General features: G+C 43.7%; 2 protein-coding genes across 2 annotated transcripts in view; one reads left to right on the plus strand and one right to left on the minus strand.

Annotated features, from left to right (window-relative positions):
• MTUS1 (microtubule associated scaffold protein 1) overlaps nt 1-16,541 on the plus strand; it is a 162,302-nt gene extending 145,761 nt beyond the window's left edge. Inside the window, 8 exon segments of the mRNA XM_082715602.1 lie at nt 4,985-5,199; nt 6,481-6,586; nt 7,652-7,725; nt 7,871-7,966; nt 10,385-10,501; nt 13,642-13,739; nt 14,257-14,365; nt 14,367-16,541. Coding sequence (XP_082571728.1) covers nt 4,985-5,199; nt 6,481-6,586; nt 7,652-7,725; nt 7,871-7,966; nt 10,385-10,501; nt 13,642-13,739; nt 14,257-14,365; nt 14,367-14,864 — 1,313 coding nt within the window. The 3' untranslated portion in view covers nt 14,865-16,541.
• Nucleotides 16,542-17,165: 624 nt separating this feature from the next.
• Nucleotides 17,166-20,952, minus strand: part of PDGFRL (platelet derived growth factor receptor like) — a 67,840-nt gene continuing 64,053 nt past the window's right edge. The window contains exons 5-6 of the mRNA XM_082715608.1: nt 19,044-19,183; nt 17,166-17,675 (exon numbers count right to left, since the gene is read on the minus strand). Of these exons, the coding sequence (XP_082571734.1) occupies nt 17,487-17,675; nt 19,044-19,183 (329 nt within the window). The 3' untranslated portion in view covers nt 17,166-17,486. The remainder of the gene's footprint in view (nt 17,676-19,043; nt 19,184-20,952) is intronic.

Consider the following 20,952-nt stretch of genomic DNA (forward strand, 5'->3'; position numbering starts at 1 on the left):
TCCTGCTGAGCAGAGAGCCCAATGCGGGACTCGATCCCAGGACCCCGAGATCATGACCCGAGCCGAAGGCAGCGGCTCAACCCACTGAGCCACCCAGGCTCAGTTTTTTTTAAAGCAAGTGTACTTCCCTGAGAAATGTGTCTTTATTTTTCCTTTTCAAATTTTTATTTAAATTCTAGTTAATTAACATATAGTGTAGTAGTAGTTTCAGGAGTAGAATTTAGTGATTCATCACTTACATACAACACCCAGAGCTCATCACAAGTGCCCTCCTTAGTCCCCATCACCCATCTAGCCCTTCCTCACCCCCATTCCTCCATCATCCCTCAGTTTGTTCTCTGTTGTTAAGAGTCTCTTATGGTTTGCCTCTCACTTTTTTTTTCCCCTTCCCCATATTCTCTGTTTTGTTTCTTAAACTCCACGTATGAGTAAAATCATATGGTATTTGTCTCTCTGGCTGACTTATTTTGCTTAGCATAATACCCTCTAGTTCCATCCACATTGTTGCAGATGGGAAGATTTCATTTTTTTGATGGCTGAGTAATATTCCTGTGTGTGTGTGTGTGTGTGTGTGTGTGTGTGTTTGTACACCACTTCTTTTATCCATTAATCAGTAGATGGATATTTGGGCTCTTTCATAATTTGGCTGTTGTTCGTAATGCTGCTATAAACATTCATGCCCCTTCAAATCTGTATCTTTGTAGCCTTGGGGTGAATACCTAGTGCAGTTGCTGGACTGTAGGGTTTCTATTCTATTCTTTTTAAGGAACATCCATACCGCTTTCCAGAGTGGCTACACTGGTTTGCATTCCTACCAATAGTGCAAGAGGGTTCCCCTTTCTCCTCAACTTTGCCAGCATCTGTTGTTTTCCGGTGTTTGTTAATTTTAGTCAGTCTGACTGGTGTGAGGCAGTATCTCATGGTTTTGATTTGTATTTCTCTGATGATGAGTGACATTGAGCATCTTTTCATGTGCCTGTTGCCCATCTTGATGTCTTCTTTGGAAAAATGTCTATTCCTGTCTTCTGCCCGTTTCTAAACTGGATTATTTATTTTGGGGGTGTTGAGTTTTAGAAGTTCTTTATAGATTTTGGATACTAACCCTTTATCAGATATGTCATTTGCAAATCTTTTCTCTCATTTTGTGGGCTGCCTTTTGGTTTTATCAATTGTTTCCTTTGCTGTGCAGAAGCTTTTCATCTTGATTAAGTCCCAGTAATTCATTTTTGCTTTCATTTCTCTTGCCTCTAGTGACATGTCTAGTAAGAAGTCGCTATGGCCAAGGTCAAAGAGGTTACTCCCTGTGTTCTTCTCTAGGATTTCGATGGTTTCCTATCTCAACTTTAGGTCTTTCATCCGTTTTCAATTTATTTTTTTTACATGGTAAAGTAAGAAAGTGGTCCAGTTGGGAGAAAAGAGTGAAAGTGTCCAGCACTAAAAGCAGGTGTCTGACTTCCCCGATGGCTAGAAAGAGAGAGGGACTCAAAGCAGGAAAGAAACGTTAGACACAGGCATCTCATCTCCCTCATAGCTGGTGCAGAGAAGGGGGAACACTGCTTGAAGAAGGGTTGCCACCCACAGCATGCCTACCAGAAGCTCCTGGAGAAAGTGTGTCTGTACAGTTGGGGAATGAAGTCCTCTTATTTTTTTCTTTATCTTTCCTTTCTGTCACAATGTGTGACACACAGTATATGGCATCATGAAAATTTGTATGATTTCCATGTGACCTTACCTCCTCCTTTTTTTCTTTTTTTAGACTCTATGTCCAACTTAGATAAACTCCTCTAAAAGTTGGGAAGATTCTGTTGCACCCAGTGTTAAGAGCTATAGGAGTAGGAAGTGAAGGTTGGAGGTGTGTGGGTACCATAGTGCCTCACCATATGTGTGTGTGTATATATATTTAGGTTTGACTACTCAACAAGCAACGCTGCTTTTTAACTGTCACATTGGGTCCTGGGACCCCAAGCATGTCTTGGAGGACTCTTCAAACGCATTTGAACTGGTGGACTTTTTCAAGGCCAGGAATAGGAGTCATAACAGCATTTATCACATACTGACTTGGTTCAGGCACTGGGTCGAGTGCTTCTCCTGTATTATCTTATTTAATCCTGCAGGGAAGGTGCTAAATATTATCTGCATTTTTTAAAAATGAGGAAATGAAGGCTTAGAAAGCTTAAGTAATTGGCTCAAATCACATGGCCGGTAAATGGTGTGACTGAGAATTGAACCTAATTATTCTAGCTCTCGTCTTTTAAGTCATTTATTTATACTCCCGAGGATTAAAGTATTTTGGGCTGTCTCATGATGAAGCATGCTACCCAGATACAAAAGTGAAGAAAGCTCTGTAACATTTCGCAAGAATATTGCAGCTGGAGGGCCATGTAGGTTTTCTATATAAACAGGACATTTATCAATCTCCAAAGTGAAATGGGTCTCTATGAGATGGAGAGAATACAGATCTAACCTCCTCCTCTTAGAAAAGGCCACCAGGACTAATTAGGTAATGGCTGTGCTTCTGCTCCTCGGGGATAATGGCTAAGCGGCCCAAGATGAATCCAGTTCTGTTTTTCAGAGGTTCTAATTGACCGTGACATGGGGCCTTTTCTAGAGGTCATCCAAATAACTATGCGAAAAGGGAAAATGCTGAGCATCTCACCACTTTTTCTGAAATAGTTTTTCCTTCTCAGTTATGTATGCTAAAACTATGTTGTTCCTGTGCTATCATTGGCTTAGAACTCTTCACAGGCATGGTTTGTCCCAGGGTGAAAACACCAATTTCTGTTCTGTTCCATGACCGTCTGCTTTAGGGGTAGCCTTGTAAATGAGTTCGTTTCTTTCTTTCCTAATTCTGAAAACTTTTTCTTATTCTAAGGTGGACTGCTGGAGATAGATAGCTTTTGCAGTTCCTCTACTCTATCTCTCGACAGTGGTCTGTTGGCACCCTTCGTCACAGACAGGCTTTTAATAATCGCCTAATAGAACAGACTAAAACATCAGGACAGAAAGATTACTTTGTACTCTATGGATGTTGTATTTGTGCAGTAACTCCTTGAAACCCGTATCACCTAATACTATGAAAGCTCCTTGCTTGCTTGCTCAAAATCCTGCAAAATCTCCTATTTTGTTCTGGCTTTCATTGGGTGCCTGATGAATTGCCTGAAAGCCAGTGGAACTCTGAAGAGTAAGCGAGGAAGAGACAAGGCCGAGCACAGGAAGTAAGAGAGAGAGGTGGCATTAGACACTGCTCCTCTGCTGTCCTAAGCACAAGGGCAAGTCCATGACTAAACCCAAGGGGTCACATCCATCACCCCTCCCCTACCCCCCACAGTGTGTTTCTGGCGAGAGGAGCACTCAGAACCTTGAGGCAATGTTGACATGGATGTCCTTTCAAAAAGTATTTCATGAGCCAAATAAAAATGTCCCTTCAGGATCCCAGGCCAGTTAATTCAGAGTAAAGCTGTTGATGTGAGCCATGATTTCAGCCCAGCTGTTGTCCGCACTGAACCAGGCCTGTTGCAGAGCAAAGGTCCGTGCACAGCTGCCGGCTGATGTCACTGCCTGGGGCTGGGCCTGCGCTTCAGCTCGTGGTACGGACTGTGAGCAGACCATCCTCCCTCCCCGCGCTGGCCCTCACCCATTTTTCCTTTCCCCTCCCCCCTGCCTTCTCTTCACCTCGCTCACAGTGGCCAAGGAAACTTAAACACTTGCAAGCTTTTTTTTTTTTTTCTTTTCCTTTTCCTTTTTCTTTTTCAAGATTTTATTTATTTATCTGAGACCGAGAGGGAGCACAAGCAGGGCAGGGGGAGGGGGCCGAGGGAGAGAAGCAGGCTCTGTGCTCAGCAGGGTGTGAGGCCTCTGAAGGAATACCAATAGGGGACATGTGACTAATAATATTTCTACTGCCACATGGCATAGTATCAAGAAAACAAGTCTACCTCATTGTTGGAAATTCATCCCAGAAACTGGCCAATTTCACATTACTTAAGTTGAATGATCATTAAGCTAAACTGTCCTTTTCTCTGCCCTGAAACTCTTACTCCTCCTACAACTGCAGAATCCTTACAAAAGAGAGGTAAGGATTAACAACTGACTTGCCAGGACTCCTTTTACATGACTGCATGGGCACTTTGGGATACTCCTGACAGAGTATCTCTCATTTCCCCTGTATTGAATGCCAGCGAAGGAAAGCTGGAAAAGTCAGAAGTCAAGCTTCCTGAGAAATGGTAAAGATATTCCAGGATTTATTGTAGTGTGGGTGGGTGTGCATTTATGTGCAAGTTCTGCAATGTATCGTTAATCGTTATGTGCTTTCAGTAGTGGTGGTGACGGGTAGGATGCTTGGATTTTAAATTGTGCCTTTCAGATGCCTTTGCCTTTAAAAATAATGACTTTCTGATATATTGATATTGTAGCTTTTAAAATGTGTTTTTTCTAAAGCTGGTATGCTCTGGTGATCGTGTTCAACATATTCTAATATTTTGTTTTTATTACTGTAGTTTTGCAATCGGCTCAGATTAAGTCAAAGCTTAAAATCCTTTTATTTCTTCTTTCTGATCTTCCCGGTTCCGTGTGTCTTCGCTTCTCCCTGCTGGCCGGCCGGCCTTAGAGACGCCTCGGCCAACCAGAGTCTCCTCTCCTTGTCGCCCCTGCACTGATTGGTCAACATACAAAAGGGTGATCCTCCCTTGGAAACTGGGTTTTTCTCAAGTACTTCTGTTATTTCTTGCTAGATGGTTGGGGGGGGGGGTTGTCTTTTGTTTTGTTTTTTGTTTTGGGGGGTTTTATTTTGCTGCCAGCGACCATTTCCTCTTGTTCTTATATATTGCTCACTTTTATACCATTACATTTGGAAATCTGGTAGAGAACGAAGTACTCCGAGAGTCCTGTGTCCGTACTTCCAGACTCATCACAGCTCTGCGTGAATGTGATGAATTTAGGACATTGCGCAGATGAAATGTCTTTTCCCTTTTTCATCTCTTTTCAGTCACTGCTTCATCGACCTGTGAGAAATTAGAAAAAGCGAGGAATGACTTGCAAATAGCTTATGAAGCGTTCGTTCAGAAGCTAAACCAGCAGCACCAGACTGATCTGTCAGAGCTAGAAAATCGGCTTAAAGAATTTTACACCGGGGAGTGTGAAAAGTTCCAGAATATTTACATTGAAGAAGCAGAGAAGTATAAAACTCAGTTGCAAGAGCAGGTCTGTGCCTTTGGAGTCTGAGCATGTTATTGGTCATGGCCATGTATTCAAATTCTAATTGTGGGATGAGGAACTTCCTTTGAACTTCTGTTTATTTAAATAAGTGAAAAGGGGTTTATCAGGTTTTTTTTTCTTATGCTCAAAGCAATGTTGAGTGAAAGAAGGGAAGAAAAAAAAAGTTTAAAAAAATCCTTTTTCATGCAACTTGGAAGTAATCCCTATGTGAGCACATTGATATTATACTGCTAAATGATGGGTTTGCATTTCTTCCTTTTCAAAGTGACACTCAATAACCCATATTTCACACACTTTTTTTGTGTGTGTGTGAGAAAGATTATTTAGTTAATTTTAGTTGCACATACCTACTTGGCAATAGAAGATCGTGGGGGCTAAAAACCAGATTCAGATCCACATTTTGTACAATATTTCAAAATATATCCTATGTTAATTAGGATTTATTGATAATAAATCCATAGTAAAATAAATCCATAGTAAAACCTAGATTAAAACAGAAGAATATTTTAACTCAGGGTTAGAAAAATCTTTGTTTATTTATAAAGTTTTTTGTTTACTTATTTGAGAGAGAGAGAGAGAGAGAGAAGCAGGCTCCCTGCTGACCCTGGGATCATGACCTTGGCAAAGGCAGACTTTTAACCCAGTGAGCCACCCAGGGGCCCCAAGAAAAGCTTTTAAATTAAAAAGTGATAGAAGAAATAACAGAGGGAAAGAAAAATGTTTATATTATGTACAAATGTAAAACATTGAGAAACAACTTAACATAATCAAAAGGAAAAAACTGGTAAAAGTAATTGGCAGTATATACAACAAAGAAATGCTTCATTTCTTTACCAGAGAGGGCCCATATCATAAGCTTCTCTTTAATTTTCTTGCTTCCTTTTAAAATCAGTTCTCCATTTAGTAATATTTACTGAGTACCTACTAGACCAGAGGGTTAGAAACCCCCAGAGGGTTAGATGCGCTAAGGACTGAGGATATAAAGACCAGTATTATAGGCATGGATCCTACATGGTCCTATCACCATGATACAAATCCTCATTCCTCATGATGGAGTTGGCTGTTTGCATCAGAGGACCCTGGAGAGCCTGAGTGTTGGTGTTCCTGAGGGGGTACAGAGTGGAGAACTGGGAAGGGCAGATCCAGATTGGGTTGTTCTTTCCATGCGCTGGACAGCCCTTTAACTTGAATACACACTATGTATCAAGTCTCCTAATACTGTTGCTTAATACTCAAGACTTTTCATTGTTTTTTTTTCCCTTCTAGTTTGATAATTTAAATGCTGCCCATGAAACCTCTAAATTGGAAATTGAAGCCAGCCACTCAGAGAAAATCGAATTGCTAAAGAAAGCCTATGAAACCTCCCTTTCAGGCAAGAATGCTTTTTTTTTTTTTTTTTAATAGATTCAGATCTAATGGAACAATGTGATATGTTTTAAAACGGAAATGATTCATAACTTTCCCTTCCAGAGAATACCCTGTGGTATTCAGTTTGGAGTGTTTTTGCTTTCTTTTTGCATTGTTCATTGTTAGCAGATGCCCTTTTCCCCTTAGGAGGCAAATAATAGTTTGTCACAAATGCCAGCCTTTTTAGAGATAAGAGCTTTTAAAGAACGTAAAGGCCTTTTTGGTAGTAGCTGTTCTTTACCACTTGAAGTCCTGGGAAGTTAAAAGTGTTAGTTTACATCCTAGCCACAGTAAAGGATCACTGCTGACAACACTTGCTCACCGACTCTCTTGCACACCAAGAACGCTGTGACACGGAGATGGCACCGGTTGAGTCAAGAAAGAATATTTTAAAATTATTTTATCATGATGGGAAAGGCTGAAGTAGAAGGAAGAGGAGCCATTTCTTTAAGAACACAAAGGATCGTGGAAGTTGTCACACTCAGCTTTGTGCACCCCGCAGAGAAGCCTGTAGACGCAGGCTACGAACGGGTGGGCTCCCCAGTGGCAAAGGCCTTTTCTCATCAGAAAAATAGAATTGTCCTGAGAAGTCAGAGATGACAACATGTCAAAGTGACTGGCCAAGGGTAGATATTAGTAAATGCTGTCGTTCTTCCTTCCTGCTAGAATTGGGTTTAATTTTAGACTTCTGTTTGGTTCACGAAGAGCAAATGGAAAAGCACGCAGGAACTCCAGAGCACGAGGGCGAAGGCCAGTGTTGGAGGAGCCCTCCCCTGAGGAGGATGCGGTTTCCTCTGGCCTCTGGGGGCCTCTGCACTCTCCATCATAAAATGGAAATATCTGCCCTACTCCCCTCACAAGGCTAATTTGAGAACAGAGAGCTTAATTCTTATGAAAGCATCTTACAAATATAAAGTAACATAGTCCTACTGCTTCATAATCAACTCTTAGATCTACATGCTCTAACAACTGTAGAATACAGTGATCTCCTAGGATGCCATTGCCTCCAAAAAAAATCCCTTCTTTTCAGAAATCAAGAAAAGCCATGAAGTGGAAAAGAAATCACTTGAGGATATGCTTCACGAGAAGCAGGAATCACTGGAGGTGAGTCTATCTGACTTACCCCCACCCCCCAAAAATATTTTCATTCCTGAGGTTTGTGTGGTTTGGGTAATGTTTTTGTGTACATTTGCTATGTTTCTGGTGTCTGCTTGCTAACTTGTGCTCCACATTTCATCGTTTGTTTTAGAAACAAATCAATGATCTGAAGAGTGAAAATGATGCTTTAAATGAAAAGTTGAAATCAGAAGAACAAAAAAGAATATCGAGAGAGAAAGCAAATTTAGTAAGTTGTGTGTGCTTCTCCATCGCTACTGAGTTCTTTTCTGCTCAGCTGCCTGTGAGGGTCAGCCCGTGTTCGGCAGCCGGGGACATGATAGTGGTTTGGAATCCTTTTCATATGTTGCAGAGTAATTTTTAAACTGGCTTCTTTATTTACTGATGGCTTTTAGAAATCCCAAGACCTGACATACAGAGGAAGCCCAGTACATTGCGAGTGGTCTAAACCGATAACTATGGGAAGACAAGAAAATTGTCAGTGAGGGTCAGGGTTTCATGTGAAGACTACACTTTTTTTTCTTAAAAAAAAAAAAAAAAAAAACCCCGGAACCTCCCTGGTATATTGAGTTAAAATTGACATAGCACAACATTCACCCTTTGTTAAATGTGCAGTTCAGTGGTTCACAAATTGTGCATTGGTCACTCTTATCTACTTCCAGAACATTTTGTCACTCCAGAAAGAAACCTGTACCCATTCCCCACTAAATCCCCCCAAACCCCCCGTCCCTAGGGACCCACCATTCTACTTTCTTTCTCCATGGATTTGCCAACTCTGGACATTTCCTATAAATGGAATCATGTTCTGTGTGGCTTTTTGTGTCTGGCTGCTTTGGCTCGGCTTCTGTCCTGGAGATCGATGTGTATTATGTATAGACACTTCATTCCTATCTGTGTCTGCCCAATAGGTCATATGGATAATCCTCACTTGGGAAAAGTACAGATTTATCTTGTAAGCTCACCTTTCTCTTGCAACTGGTATCCTAACTCACCTGGCCCCACTTTTTCTGTTTCTGTCTTCAGTGCCACTATTTCCCTTCCATATGTTTGTGCCTGAGACTGCAGAAGCAAAGTTCTTTTGCCACTTAAAATCTGCTAGCTTGGAAAGTACGTGTGCGTGGGTCTCTTAGTGAAATTTTTCATGGATGTCTTTGGATACCCTCTAGACTTTTGAATACAATTGGATGAGACGAGGTCCTACTCAGTGAAACTTCAAAGCTATCTATACTGGAAGATTTTTAGACAAAAGAGCGATTTATTAAAAAAAAAAAATCTAGGCTTACATGCAGGGTGTAAACCTTATAAGTGGTTCCAGGAGTGGGTTTTAAAGGGCTTCCTGGAACTGCAGCAGTTTTTGAAAACGAACGGAAACAGATTGAGGAAAGCAGGGTTACCTGAGGCCTGACCCCCTGTGGGAATGCACCTGATGCCCTGGGAGAGCGCATTTGAGGAAGGCCCGGGCCAGCAGGGACATCAGCAAAGGTGCGGTGGAAATGGAGCTGTGAATGCTCGAAGTTTAAAAATGGACATGGTATTGCTTCTTGGCCTTCTGGCTATGATCAAGTGTAAAAATGGACAGAGTAAATGATGTCTCCTTTTAAGAAAAATGAGGTACTGGTTATTTTTTTTTCCCTAAAGATAATACATCCTGTGTCAAAGGATGAGAGTATTTGAAGCCTATGAAATTTGGGCATGAGCTCTGGATTTGCAGACTTGGGTGTTAAGCCTGACCCAGCCCTTTCCAGCTCTGGCACCTTCCCTGAGCCGGTCCCCTGGGTTGTGGGACTCTCTGTGTCCTATGGAGTGAGGCGTTTACATAGGTAGTCCTGAAGACCCATGCCCTGATCATCCCTGAGGCTTGGTCTGGAGCCCAGGAGTATAATTTGGGTGACTTACCCACTGACACCTGTCTGAGCTTAGACATCCAGTTGGTAGATCTGACATGGTCAGTTTGTATGTTTGGGAGGATTCACTTCGATTTCCAGAACTAAAGCAAGGCGTGAGGATTCCACTCTGGTGGTGGGCTCTAAGAGGATCTCTCCCCTGATGCAGCATTTATTTTGGATAGAATTTTAGTAGTGCATGTGCTGTATGCCGTAGGGTGTCACAGAATAAACGCGAAGGACAGGCCAAGCCAATAGAGCCCCCTCATAATAAAAATGGCCAAAGACTCAGGACACGATTGTCACTCTGTTTTCCAGAAAGCCCTAGAAATGCACTGCCCTTTCACTCCTGATCAGTTACCAGCTTTGTTGACAGAGAACAGTTGTTCCCTTTTCTCCCCGCCAAACAGCAGTAAAGGACTGTAATGGCCTCAACTCTCGCCAGAGTAGTTTTGCGTTGTAAGCAATGCTTTTTTTTTTTTTTCCCTCTTCCAGTAAAATATTTGGTGTGACCAATATTTTCCCATGTTAAGTTCCTGACAAATGAAAGAAGTGTTTGTTTGCAAGGATGAAATGATTTCATTCTTCTAACCGAAGACTGTGAGATTACTGTTCTCTTAACCCTTTGTCCGCCTCTTCCTCTAGCTGCTGTGAGAAGGTTAGAAGTCTCTCCCCCAATATCTAAATCTAATCAGAGACTCTATTAAGAATTTAAGAACGTGCGGTTAAATAACCAAAGCTGGGTTCTGCTGTGTCTGTTCCAGAAGAACCCTCAGCTCATGTACCTGGAGCAGGAGTTAGAGAGCCTGAAGGCCGTGCTGGAGATCAAGAACGAGAAGCTCCATCAGCAAGACATCAAGTTAATGAAAATGGAGAAACTGGTATGTTTCTTTCCGGGGTTTACCCGGCAGAAATGCAGTCTGTGGCATAGGAACTGGGCTCTGAGCTAGAACTGCGGAGTCATTTTAACTGCCACTTCAAGGTACTTGGAAAGGTGCAGAAGGTAACAGAGGCTACATTTGCTTCTGTGGGTTTGCTCCAGGCTTATTTATTGCTGCCTTCTGGAACTTTTTTTTTTGTTTCCCAAGGAATATAGAAAGCAGCATTTGGGTCCTTGGAAAAACCACAACAAACAAATTAGGCTTCCATTTTATTGGTCTCTGAATCTTAATGCATCTATGAAGAATCTTAAAAACATGTAAAAAACAGTACTTTCCTCTATCACCAACTCTGGACTGTTGTCTTATTCACAGACAGTTAAAAATGTAAATGAATCACATGAGGGCAATGCAGTTTGCTATCTAAATTCCTCCTCTTTCTCGTGAATTAGAATGTAATAGAGGAGTCGTGCTCTCATAAAATTAATCTGGCTGGACAGATGCAAACATTATGAAAAATAAGAATGAAGCGGAGTTTGTAGCCTTGAGGGCAGAGCACCGATTCAGCCAGTGACAGGTTTATGGAGAAGTCCGTGTTTGAGTGGTGTGTGCCCAGCCCTGGCCCACAGCTGCTGGGAGACGGGAGTCTCACCAAGTGGGCGGGGTTTGGCAAGGAAGCTTAAGTGATTTCAGCTCTTGCCATACTTTGCCCTTGACTGTGCCAGCCACCTCACTGTGCCTGTCCCTTGTCCCCCAGTTATGAGTGATTCATGGTTGAGCGACCGAGTGCCTCGCTCAATCCCAAACCAGCGCTGGACATCAGGGAGCCTGGAGGCCACTCTTTGTTTGCTTCCTGGTTTGTCTGAGTTTTCAGTGTTTGGTTTGGTTCAGTTTTCTAGAGACACCATTACCTCACGGTTGAGGGATGTAAGGGGTTCAACCCCCACCTGGATATATGGGCACTTTGACATGCCAGGCAGTTTTGATATTTCTTTTGAAGGAAAGAGGAATTCTTGTGGTTGATTAATGAGCCTAATCTGACATAGATACCAGTTTCTGCCAAAGGTCATCCTGTTCCATCAAGCCTGATAACTCAGCGAATCTCACAGTCACTGGTCCTGTAGATCGCCCTGCTAATAATTTGTTGCCCCATGTACCATTCGTGCATCCAAACTTTTCAAAATACCATATACATGAAGAACAGCCTCTGTTATAAAATTGACAACACGTTGTAATTTTTGTTGACCCAGAAATATTTTTGTTTCTTGCCGTGCCCGAGAAGTATCATGGTATTCGTTAGCATTGAGTTGCTGCAACAGGTAAACCCGTGGTTACTTTATCTTCAGGCATACCTCAGTGAACGATATTGTGGGTTTGGTTTGAGACCAGTGCAATGCCAGTGTTGCAATAAAGTGAGTCAAATGCAATTTTTGGTTTTCCAGTGCACATAGAAAGAAGTCTGTTAAGTCTGCAATAGCATTATATCTAAACAAAACTAAACAAAAAAATCAATGCACATACCCTAATTAAAAAGTGCTAACTATCTGAACTTTCAGTGAGTCATAATCACTAATCACAGGTCACCATAGCGAATGTAATAGTATAGAAAAAGTTTGAAATATTTCCAGAATGACCAAAATGTGTCAAAAACCTTGAAGAGAACAAATGCTATTGAAAAAGTAGCACCAGTAGACTTGCTTGACATGGGGTTGCCACAGATCTTCAATTTATTAAAACAAACAAAATATCCCCCCAGAAAACCCACAATACCTACACAGCACGAAGAAGTAACGTATAATAAAATGAGGTATGCTTGTATTTGTAAGCTTGGAGCCTGTGTAGAAAATGAGACTCGTAGAAAGCAAGGAGGCTTTCTCAGTACGAAAGCTTTGGTATGAAAACTAGCTCTGCCGGTGGTTGGCTGTGTGGGAACACAAGGGCTAGTTTCCTGTGAAAGGAGGCACTGGATGAGATAATACCATTAGGCCAATCCCTGCCCAGTCTCTCATTCCAGATTTCCCCACCTCATGTGTTATCTTGAATTCCTTTGTAATTACGAGAAATCCCAAGGCTCCCTTTCTCTTACAGTCTCATTTTTGGGAAGGTTATCCCACCTGACTGGCTTGTCCTGAGCACTTTCTGGATAATAGGAAATGTTAAGAAGAGTAGGACTCCCAACCGAGAATCATAATCAGAGTGGATTAGTCATACACTGCCGAGACAGGGAGTAGCATTAATTCTGACAGAGCTATGATGTCACCGCCTCAGCAAGTAAGAAAATCTTACCTTTAGAAAGTAGGGGGAGGTAATCAGCTCTTCGTCATGTTAAGTGATGAAATGTCTTCTGGGATATTATCCTGGAACCTCTCCCCTGATCAGTCTGTTTTCCCTGGAAGTTTAGCCTGGGCAGGCCCGCAGGAGAACGGATGTCTCTTCCCCTGAATGCAGGAGGGAGGCTTTGTGTAGCGAGTGCTCCTTCTCCTGGTTGGTGTTCCACAGAGCTTGGTGAATCGGCGCTTTGTGTGGCCACCCGAATTGAAGACTACAGAGAAACTCCAAACCGCGTTAAGACCATAATGGACAGAACTGTCAGCTGTGGGCCTACTATGAGTTTTCTTCGAACACGGGGATTTTTTTTTTTCTCCAGAATTTACCACAGGAAGCTGTAGTGCAGGCCTGTGCTACTGTCATTTGACCACCTTGCAACTGAAGGAGACACCCAGGGCCCATGTTGCCCAGGGCCGGGCACCAGTTCTCAGGGGCAGTTCTAAAACCTCCTCCCCACCTCCCCACCAACCCCGAACAAGTCCATCACCCCCGGGGCCCCATCAGTGACCTGGCAGAGCTTTTTTAAAAATACATTTTTAAAAAATTATTAATCTATTAAAAAATAGATTTTAAAAATCTATTTTTTTTTTAAGATTTCAACTTTATTTTTTCAGTGTTCCAAGATGAAAAACACACATCTAGATGCTCTGTTTGGCTGCCTCAGATTCTTTGGCAGCATGTGTAGGGATTTCAGAATTCGACTAAACCTTTCTTAATGAAATCTCTCCAAGTGCCTTAGTGTCAGGAATGCGTCTGAGGGAAGGAGGGGCTTTCCTGTTCGATGTCTAAATGCAAGCGTTCTCGTTCTCACCCAGGTGGACAACAACACAGCCTTGGTTGACAAACTGAAGCGATTTCAGCAGGAGAACGAGGAACTGAAAGCTCGCATGGACAAGCACATGGCGATTTCCAGGTAAGCACGTCCGTTTTCCCTGAGCCCTTCCTGCCCTCGTTAGCACACTCCACCCCATGTCATGAGCGTGAAATAGGGCTAAAGTGGGTGGTTCACCAGGTATTGACTCCCACGTGGAAAATCGGATGGTGGGAGCCAGTGGTTTGGACCATGGTTGGCCCCCGGCTTCCTGACCCCGAGATGCTTTCAGAGAAGAAGCATCACAAGACCCAGTAAGAAACAGCCCCAAGCATGAGACAGTCATAAGACATGGAGAAAAGCTGTGGTAGGGCCACCCAGCCAACAAGGAACTTGCCTCCAAAGGTACTTTTCCTTGGACTGAGGCTTACACTCCCAGCGTTTCTCTAGCAACCAGCCCCCCCCCCGCCCCCGGTGCCCAGTCAGCCCTGGGCAGGACTCCCTTTTGTTCCAAAGGGATTGTTTCGTGGGCTCAAATTTTAAGTGGTAAGAATTTTTTCAAGTTCCTTTGAACTCAGGTCCACGTGCTTTGTGGCTCTTTTTTTTTTTTGTCCTCAAGGCAACTTTCCACCGAGCAGGCTGTTCTTCAGGAGTCCCTGGAGAAGGAGTCCAAGGTCAACAAGAGACTGTCCATGGAGAACGAGGAGCTGCTGTGGAAGTTGCACAACGGGGACTTGTGCAGCCCCAAGAGGTCCCCCACGTCCGCCGCTGTCCCCTTCCAGTCACCGAGGAACTCCGGCTCCTTCCCCAGCCCCAGCATCTCACCCAGATGACGCTTTCTGGAAGCTGGGAGACTGTCCACAAGCATTTGTACAGGTCTGCGGGACTGACCCTAACCACACCCATGGGAGCGAGCGCTACAGTAGTGGACGCGTGCTGACCACTCGGGCACTGGAGGGTCGCCACCCCCAAGGCTCCTTAGGAGACTGGAACTCTGGAGGAAGACGTGGACCCCGTCCCAGAGCCTCCCCCCAAAGATCTCAGAATGGATCTACACGGACGCTGTTGCACAAAGCACTTCAAGAACAAGAGGGTCTTGTTCATTGCCTTTTTCACCTAAGCATAAGGGGAAAAAAAAACTCTCAGGGGCCTGTTAAGATAAAGATTTATAACCTTTATAATGTTCTTCACCATAGACACCTTCTTGTGATTTTTGTTTTGGTCTGACTGAGGATGTGTGAATGAAATGGGTGCACAGAGTGTCCTGTGTCTGACGCTGCCTCCTTTGCTCTGAATTGAAAGTCCAATGCTGCGTAAATCTGGGTATGTACTAATCTAATAACAGTCAGTGTATGCATTTCTGCAAAAGCCATAGGAGGAGGAATGAGAGTCGCTTGAATTAAAATTCTCTACCACCAACGTGGCTCAGCCGTTGACGGTGCGGAGTGGTAATGACCGGAAGAGCTTTGACTTGTCCATGTCTGTCCAGCTCTGTATCCTTCTGGAGTAACGTGTTGGCAGGCTTTCGGTGCTTAGCAATGTCAGCTGAAACTAGTTAGATTTTTAATATCCCCACGTGAACCTAACATGATACTACAATCTATTTTCTCAGGCTATGCGCAAATAGAGAACCCTAATTTTTCTAAAAATCTGTATAAAGCAAAAGGGCAGTACTGGTTGATTTACTGCTGCCTTACTTTTACCTTGATCTGAGCTATTCCCACGGGTTGAAACTATCTGCTCTCCCATGATCCTCACTCCCCCACTTCCTCTTCCCCCAACCCCCCCCTCCACTGCCCCACCTCTCACCAGAGCCACAAAAGCAAACCTTCTACCTCCTACCTACTTTTCTCTGGGACAAGAAATCTGCTTTTCCAGAGCCAGCTCATCATCGAGGTGCCAAAACCACTTTCCAAATAAACCAAGGCCTGGATCTCCTAGTACAAATTTTGGGAAACCCTAGAGAGAATGAAGAGTAAGTCATTAGCTAGTTAGAACTAAGGTAGGATTCTGTGCTTCTCGAGGAGCAGGAACAGCCTGTTTAATGCAATGATGCCATATTGAGTAAAACATTTGGAGAAGAGATGCTGTTTCCATGCTTCCTTTGAAGAACCCTTCTGTCCTTGAGAAAGTAGCAGAATGGTCATTGAATGAATGGACAATGTGCAACTCCCTCGAAGTTATAATTACCTCCCCCCTTTCTAGTACTTTGGTTCGGGGGAAGTAGAAGGAAGACCTGTGGCTTCATCTCCCTCTCCCTGCATGTCAGTGTTTACTAACCTCTGTCGCTGATATCAGCCCAGTGGCTTTACAAGTAACCGCTATAGGGTAAGAATGGACTTGGGATACTAGAGGTGGATATGAGTTCTCATTTACATGTATACTACATAGCAAACTGATCTTCATGATGCATGGTTGTTTTTATTAGTGATTGTGTCTCAAGCCTTTAACCTCCAACTGTTTCTTATGTATGTAACCTTCCATGTTTGCTTCTGATAAATGGAAATATAGGTTCACTGCCACCTCCTGGCATAGCTCTCCGCTTGCCCTTCTGAGTTGTTTTCAATGCCATTAGCCAAAGTCGGTTTGCCATCCATCTCCTAGGCATGGGACGTCTTGTGCTGTTCCTTGCTGTCCTCCATACCATTTAGATGTCTGGGGAAATCAGTCTTTTACACAATTAATACAAAATGTCTTCAGAGAATGGGAGGCAACTGGAGAGTAGATAGGAAATGAACCAGAGAACTTTGATTTTTTTTTTTCCCAAACCAAATGTTTTTCACGTAGGATGCAAAATGTTGGCACGTCATGAAAATATGGATGTATAAACTGTAGTTGTGATCAGTTTGTAGTGATGGAAAGTGTATTTTACTTTGATCAAATAAATAATGCTGGAATATTCAATGTAAGAATTGTAACCTTGGACCTATTCCATCCTCCAAAGTGTTACCCAGTTTTAGCCCATCTCAAGACCCAGGTGGCCATCTGTCTCCTCTTCAGCCGCTTCCCAGGAGCTTCCAATGCAATGACAGAATTAGTCATGGGGCTGAAATCTGCCTTTCAGAGTGAGACTTACAGGTAAGCTTCTCTGAATTCCCAGCTATGTGTGTTGGAGAAATTTTGACGGATTTTAACAATTTCTTCTGGAAAAGGTAAGAAAATAGCTAAACAGCTAAAGTCTAAATATTTTTAAAGATGGCAAAAAAGCCTAAATGAAGTGGAGTCTTCCTTGACCTGGAAATTTATTTTATATTGAAAGTTGAATTTTTAAAAAAAATACTCGAGAATGACTCCTTTAGAACTCATACTTTTGAGTACGGCAGCTTAGAAAGGCAAGTTTACACCATTTTTTGATACCTTTGTCTTTGCATTGTAGATGTGGCCGACCCATGTATTACTGCATTTTTAGGTCCTCATGTGTTGTAGTTGTGGTATCAAATAGAATCTTGGGTAATGGTCCAAACATTGCTGCCAGCAAGTCCTCCTGGATGCGCTTCAAAACAAACTAAAAAATGAACACTTAGCTCATTTTGTTTTTACAGAAACTTGATTATTTAATAGAAATGAGGATATAAAGTTAATATCGATGCTTTTTTATTATAAAAAGTAGAAATGCATGGAGATAGGTAAGCAATCAAAATACATGCTCTCTGTCAGAGGAGTTAACACTTCTATTATTAGACCGGATGACTTCCTTTTAGTTTGGATGTCTGGGTCTGACTCACAGGGCAGGGGGTGGGGTCTGGCACTTGACATCAGCCTCTGGCAAAGCATTAGTCAAAAGAACCCCGAAGCGGGTTATGGACACAAATGAACTTTCCATCAGTTCTTCGTACTTCATTTGCCAAGTCAGGAAGACTCAACAGTGGTAGCAACTGTGGTCTCCCCGTGGAGATTGTGAGCAGTGCAAATATAATATCCTACATCAATGGTCTCAAAGTCTTCGATGGTCAGGGTGCTCTGGGAGATTCTTGTGGTGTGCCCCAGTCCTCTGTGGATCAGCCTCCAACTGTCTTGAATTGTCACGGGCCTTTCATCCTGTTGAACGACACCCCCATGTGCTGAAGCACAAGCAACAGGCTGCTACAAACAGTTCCCATTCACCCAGCACCATTGGGTGTTGTTTTCCAAGGCCGAAATACGTACTTATAAAAGATTATTTGGTATGTGTAGCACAGGGGAGCGTTTACACTGTATAAACGTAATACTGTTTGGCACGCTCTTTCTGGTCTTCAGTAAGTGGCTACTTAATATAAAATTTATTCTTTTGGAACTCCAAGAATGTAGAACTGGAATTAGGCAAAAACAAAACAAAACAAAAAAACCCAGGGATAAAAATTTCCACTGCTCTTGACACTCCATAGTTCTATGTCACAGAATTTAAAGGCAATTGTGAATGAGTCAGAGCTCCTGATTGTTCAGATTTGGGGGAAGCAGAAGTAGAAATCGATATTCCAAAGGACTCCGGTGAGGAGAAAAGCTGTACCCCAAGGTTGGATAACCTGATGCCCTAGATGACATAACTTCCTATTTCTAGAAAGTGAGATGGTTACTTTTAAGATGCTTCATCCAACTTTGGTGATAAGAATGTAGTGTGTTCTAGATTAATTTAACCTAACTCTAATATTACCAGTGTTTAAAAAAAAAAAATACCCTTTCTGCTCATAAAAAGAAAACATGTTGTTGCAAATCACTGATGTCTTCAAAGTGTGACATTGCTTTTTAAAAACATGTACCTAGTCCTAGGAAACTTTTTTCCAGGGAGAGTAATTTTCTACCAATCATAGTAGCCAATACAGTTCTGGCTTATGGGCTGTGTCTTAGGAGGCCAAATCTCTTCTGGCAAGGAAGGGATTATTCCATGGTGGTAGAAAGCTGTTTATTTTAGTGAGCAAAACAGGCACAGGGGCTCAATGTGCGGTAGTTGCTCTTATGGAAAGTCTATTTTAAAATAATCTCTGGCCTCACAGCACCTTTTTGCCAGGGCCTATGTTTTTATGCCCACTTGGTGGATGCCCTCAGCACAGGGCATAGTTTCTATGGGGAGAGCTCTCTGCTGGAAACCAAGTGGCCTCCAGCTGACCCAGGATTGGGGGTGGAGAAAGAGGGAGGCTCCCTTCTTTGCTTTTCAGGTCTCATCCCATGCTCAAGGGTTATGGAGAAAAATAACCTATAAAGAGGGTATGCTGAACTGCCTGACGGAACCCATTTTTTTCCAAAAAAAAAAAAAAAAAACCACTTGTAAATATAATAAAATGTCTTAGAAAACCAATAAGCCTGGGCTCCTACTGTGGTTCCACACACTTCCTGCACTTCTCAAGTTCTGATCTCTTCCCTTACAGGTGCGGAGAGAGGACCAAACAGCGAGCTGAGAGAGCTGGCTGGGGCGGGGGGGACAGCCCTCACCTTCTGTCCTGGATAGATCCACCGGAATTCCACCTCAACGTCGGGTTCCCCGAGGACTGTGCAGAGGACACTGATGTCATCCCCACTTCTCACCTTGTTTGAGGACGCCAAGATGGTTGTTGACGGAGGGCCTCTGGGAACTGAAAGGAAGTGAGGAACAGGGAAAGTGAGGTGGAATCCGTGGGACCTTGCAGACAAACCTTGAGACGCATTCTCCTCTTCGAACAGAGCTGTAACGTCTCTGCTGCCTTCCAGCTTCCCGGCCAACTTCCGGTGTCCTCTGAGGCCTCTTCTCTCCCTTCATGGGCTGGGGTGCGTGCTTATCCAGCACTCCCAGGCCCGGCCCCTTATATTTACACTGGGAGAGGAGGCTGGAAGTTCTGGGAATAAGAAGGGGAATAAGAAAGTTGAGGGAGAAGAAGGTGTGTGGGGAAAGAGCAAGCAGAAGGTAGAGAAGGGGCGGGCCGGGAGGGGGGCAGCTGAAGGGGTGAGGAGGAGCCAGGCGGGTGTGTGACTGTCCGTCCTCAGCAGGAAGAGGACAATGAGTCGAAGGAAAAGGATGTTTGCAGGAAGGGCGCAGGTACTACATCGGCTGGCTGTCCCTTCACTTCACAGCGATGTAGAAACATCTCTTCACTGGGGTTGGTTCCCTCAAGTAATGGTGATGGCGGCCTTGAGCAAGGCAATGCACTGGGAGCTGGGACAACCCAGACGTGGTCTCTGAGCCCTTGGGGACCTCTCCTCGCGGTCTGGAGGGGGCAGACACGAAGCAACGAAGTGTGAAGTTTATATAAAACGTGAGTTCTGTTAGGAACTGTGAAGCAGAAGCCCAGCATGTTCTAGAAGCTCAGAATAGTCTGCAGAGCAAGAAGGGCTTCCTTGCTTGAGGGAACAATGTTAGAACTAAAATCTGACGGCTGCGCTTATCAGGCGCGGAGGGAGAAGTAGGGAGGCAGCTGCAGGCTGGGGAGGGGGGCAGGGGCCAGTCCGGCAAGGCCCTTCAGTCCACCTGCAAGATTCTGACTAGAGGTCTAAGAAACATGGGCACCTACTAAGTGGTCTTAATTGTAATTATAGTCAGCTATGGTATGGAAGATGAAGAAAGCAAAGGGGGAAACCATTGAAGAGTTGCATTAGTCCCAGGAAGAGAAGTTCAATAGTTTGAATTTTTTTTTTTTTTCCAGTGAGGATAGGGAGAAATAGGGCACGAAAAGATGATGTGAAAATGATTTGATGGGCGCCTGGGTGGCTCAGTGGGTTAAGCTGCCAGCTCAGGTCATGACCTCAGGGTCCTGGGATCGAGTCCCATATCGGGCTCTCTGCTCAGCAGGGAGCCTGCTTCCCTCTCTCTCTCTCTGCCTGCCTCTCTGCCTACTTGTGATCTCTCTCTGTCAAATAAATAAATAAAATCTTAAAAAAAAAAAAAAAAAAGAAAATGATTTGATGGAAAGGTGAAAAGGCCTGAGAGGGAGGAGACAGGGCTGTCAGGTTGACTCCCAGTCCTGAGCCAGCATGTGGGTGATGGTATCACCATCACTGAGGCCGGGAAAGCTGACCAAACCAGACCCTGGAGGAAGACCGGAGTTCAAGGTAGGGCCCATGAGGCGTCCAAGTGCAGACAGGCCTGAAGCTGTCATTCGAAAATCTGGGCCACACATATGCACTTGGGAGCTAGCAGTGAGCAGACAGGAAGCAGAGCCTGGATATGGCTGAGGCTGGCCAGCAGGACAGCGAGGCGGGAGAAAGAAGGGTGTCCCATGGACCTCCAACATTGACAAGCTGGGAGAGGCAAAATGCTGACAAAGCAGAATAAGAAAGTGGGGGTAAGGTAGGAAAACTTGAAGCCGAAGAAGAGGCATTTCACGTCGGTGTGGCAGAATCTAATAGGATGAAGACAGAAACTTATCTA

The sequence above is a fragment of the Mustela nivalis genome (genome assembly GCF_964662115.1).
Source record: "Mustela nivalis genome assembly, chromosome: 20".
Lineage (NCBI taxonomy): Eukaryota > Metazoa > Chordata > Mammalia > Carnivora > Mustelidae > Mustela > Mustela nivalis.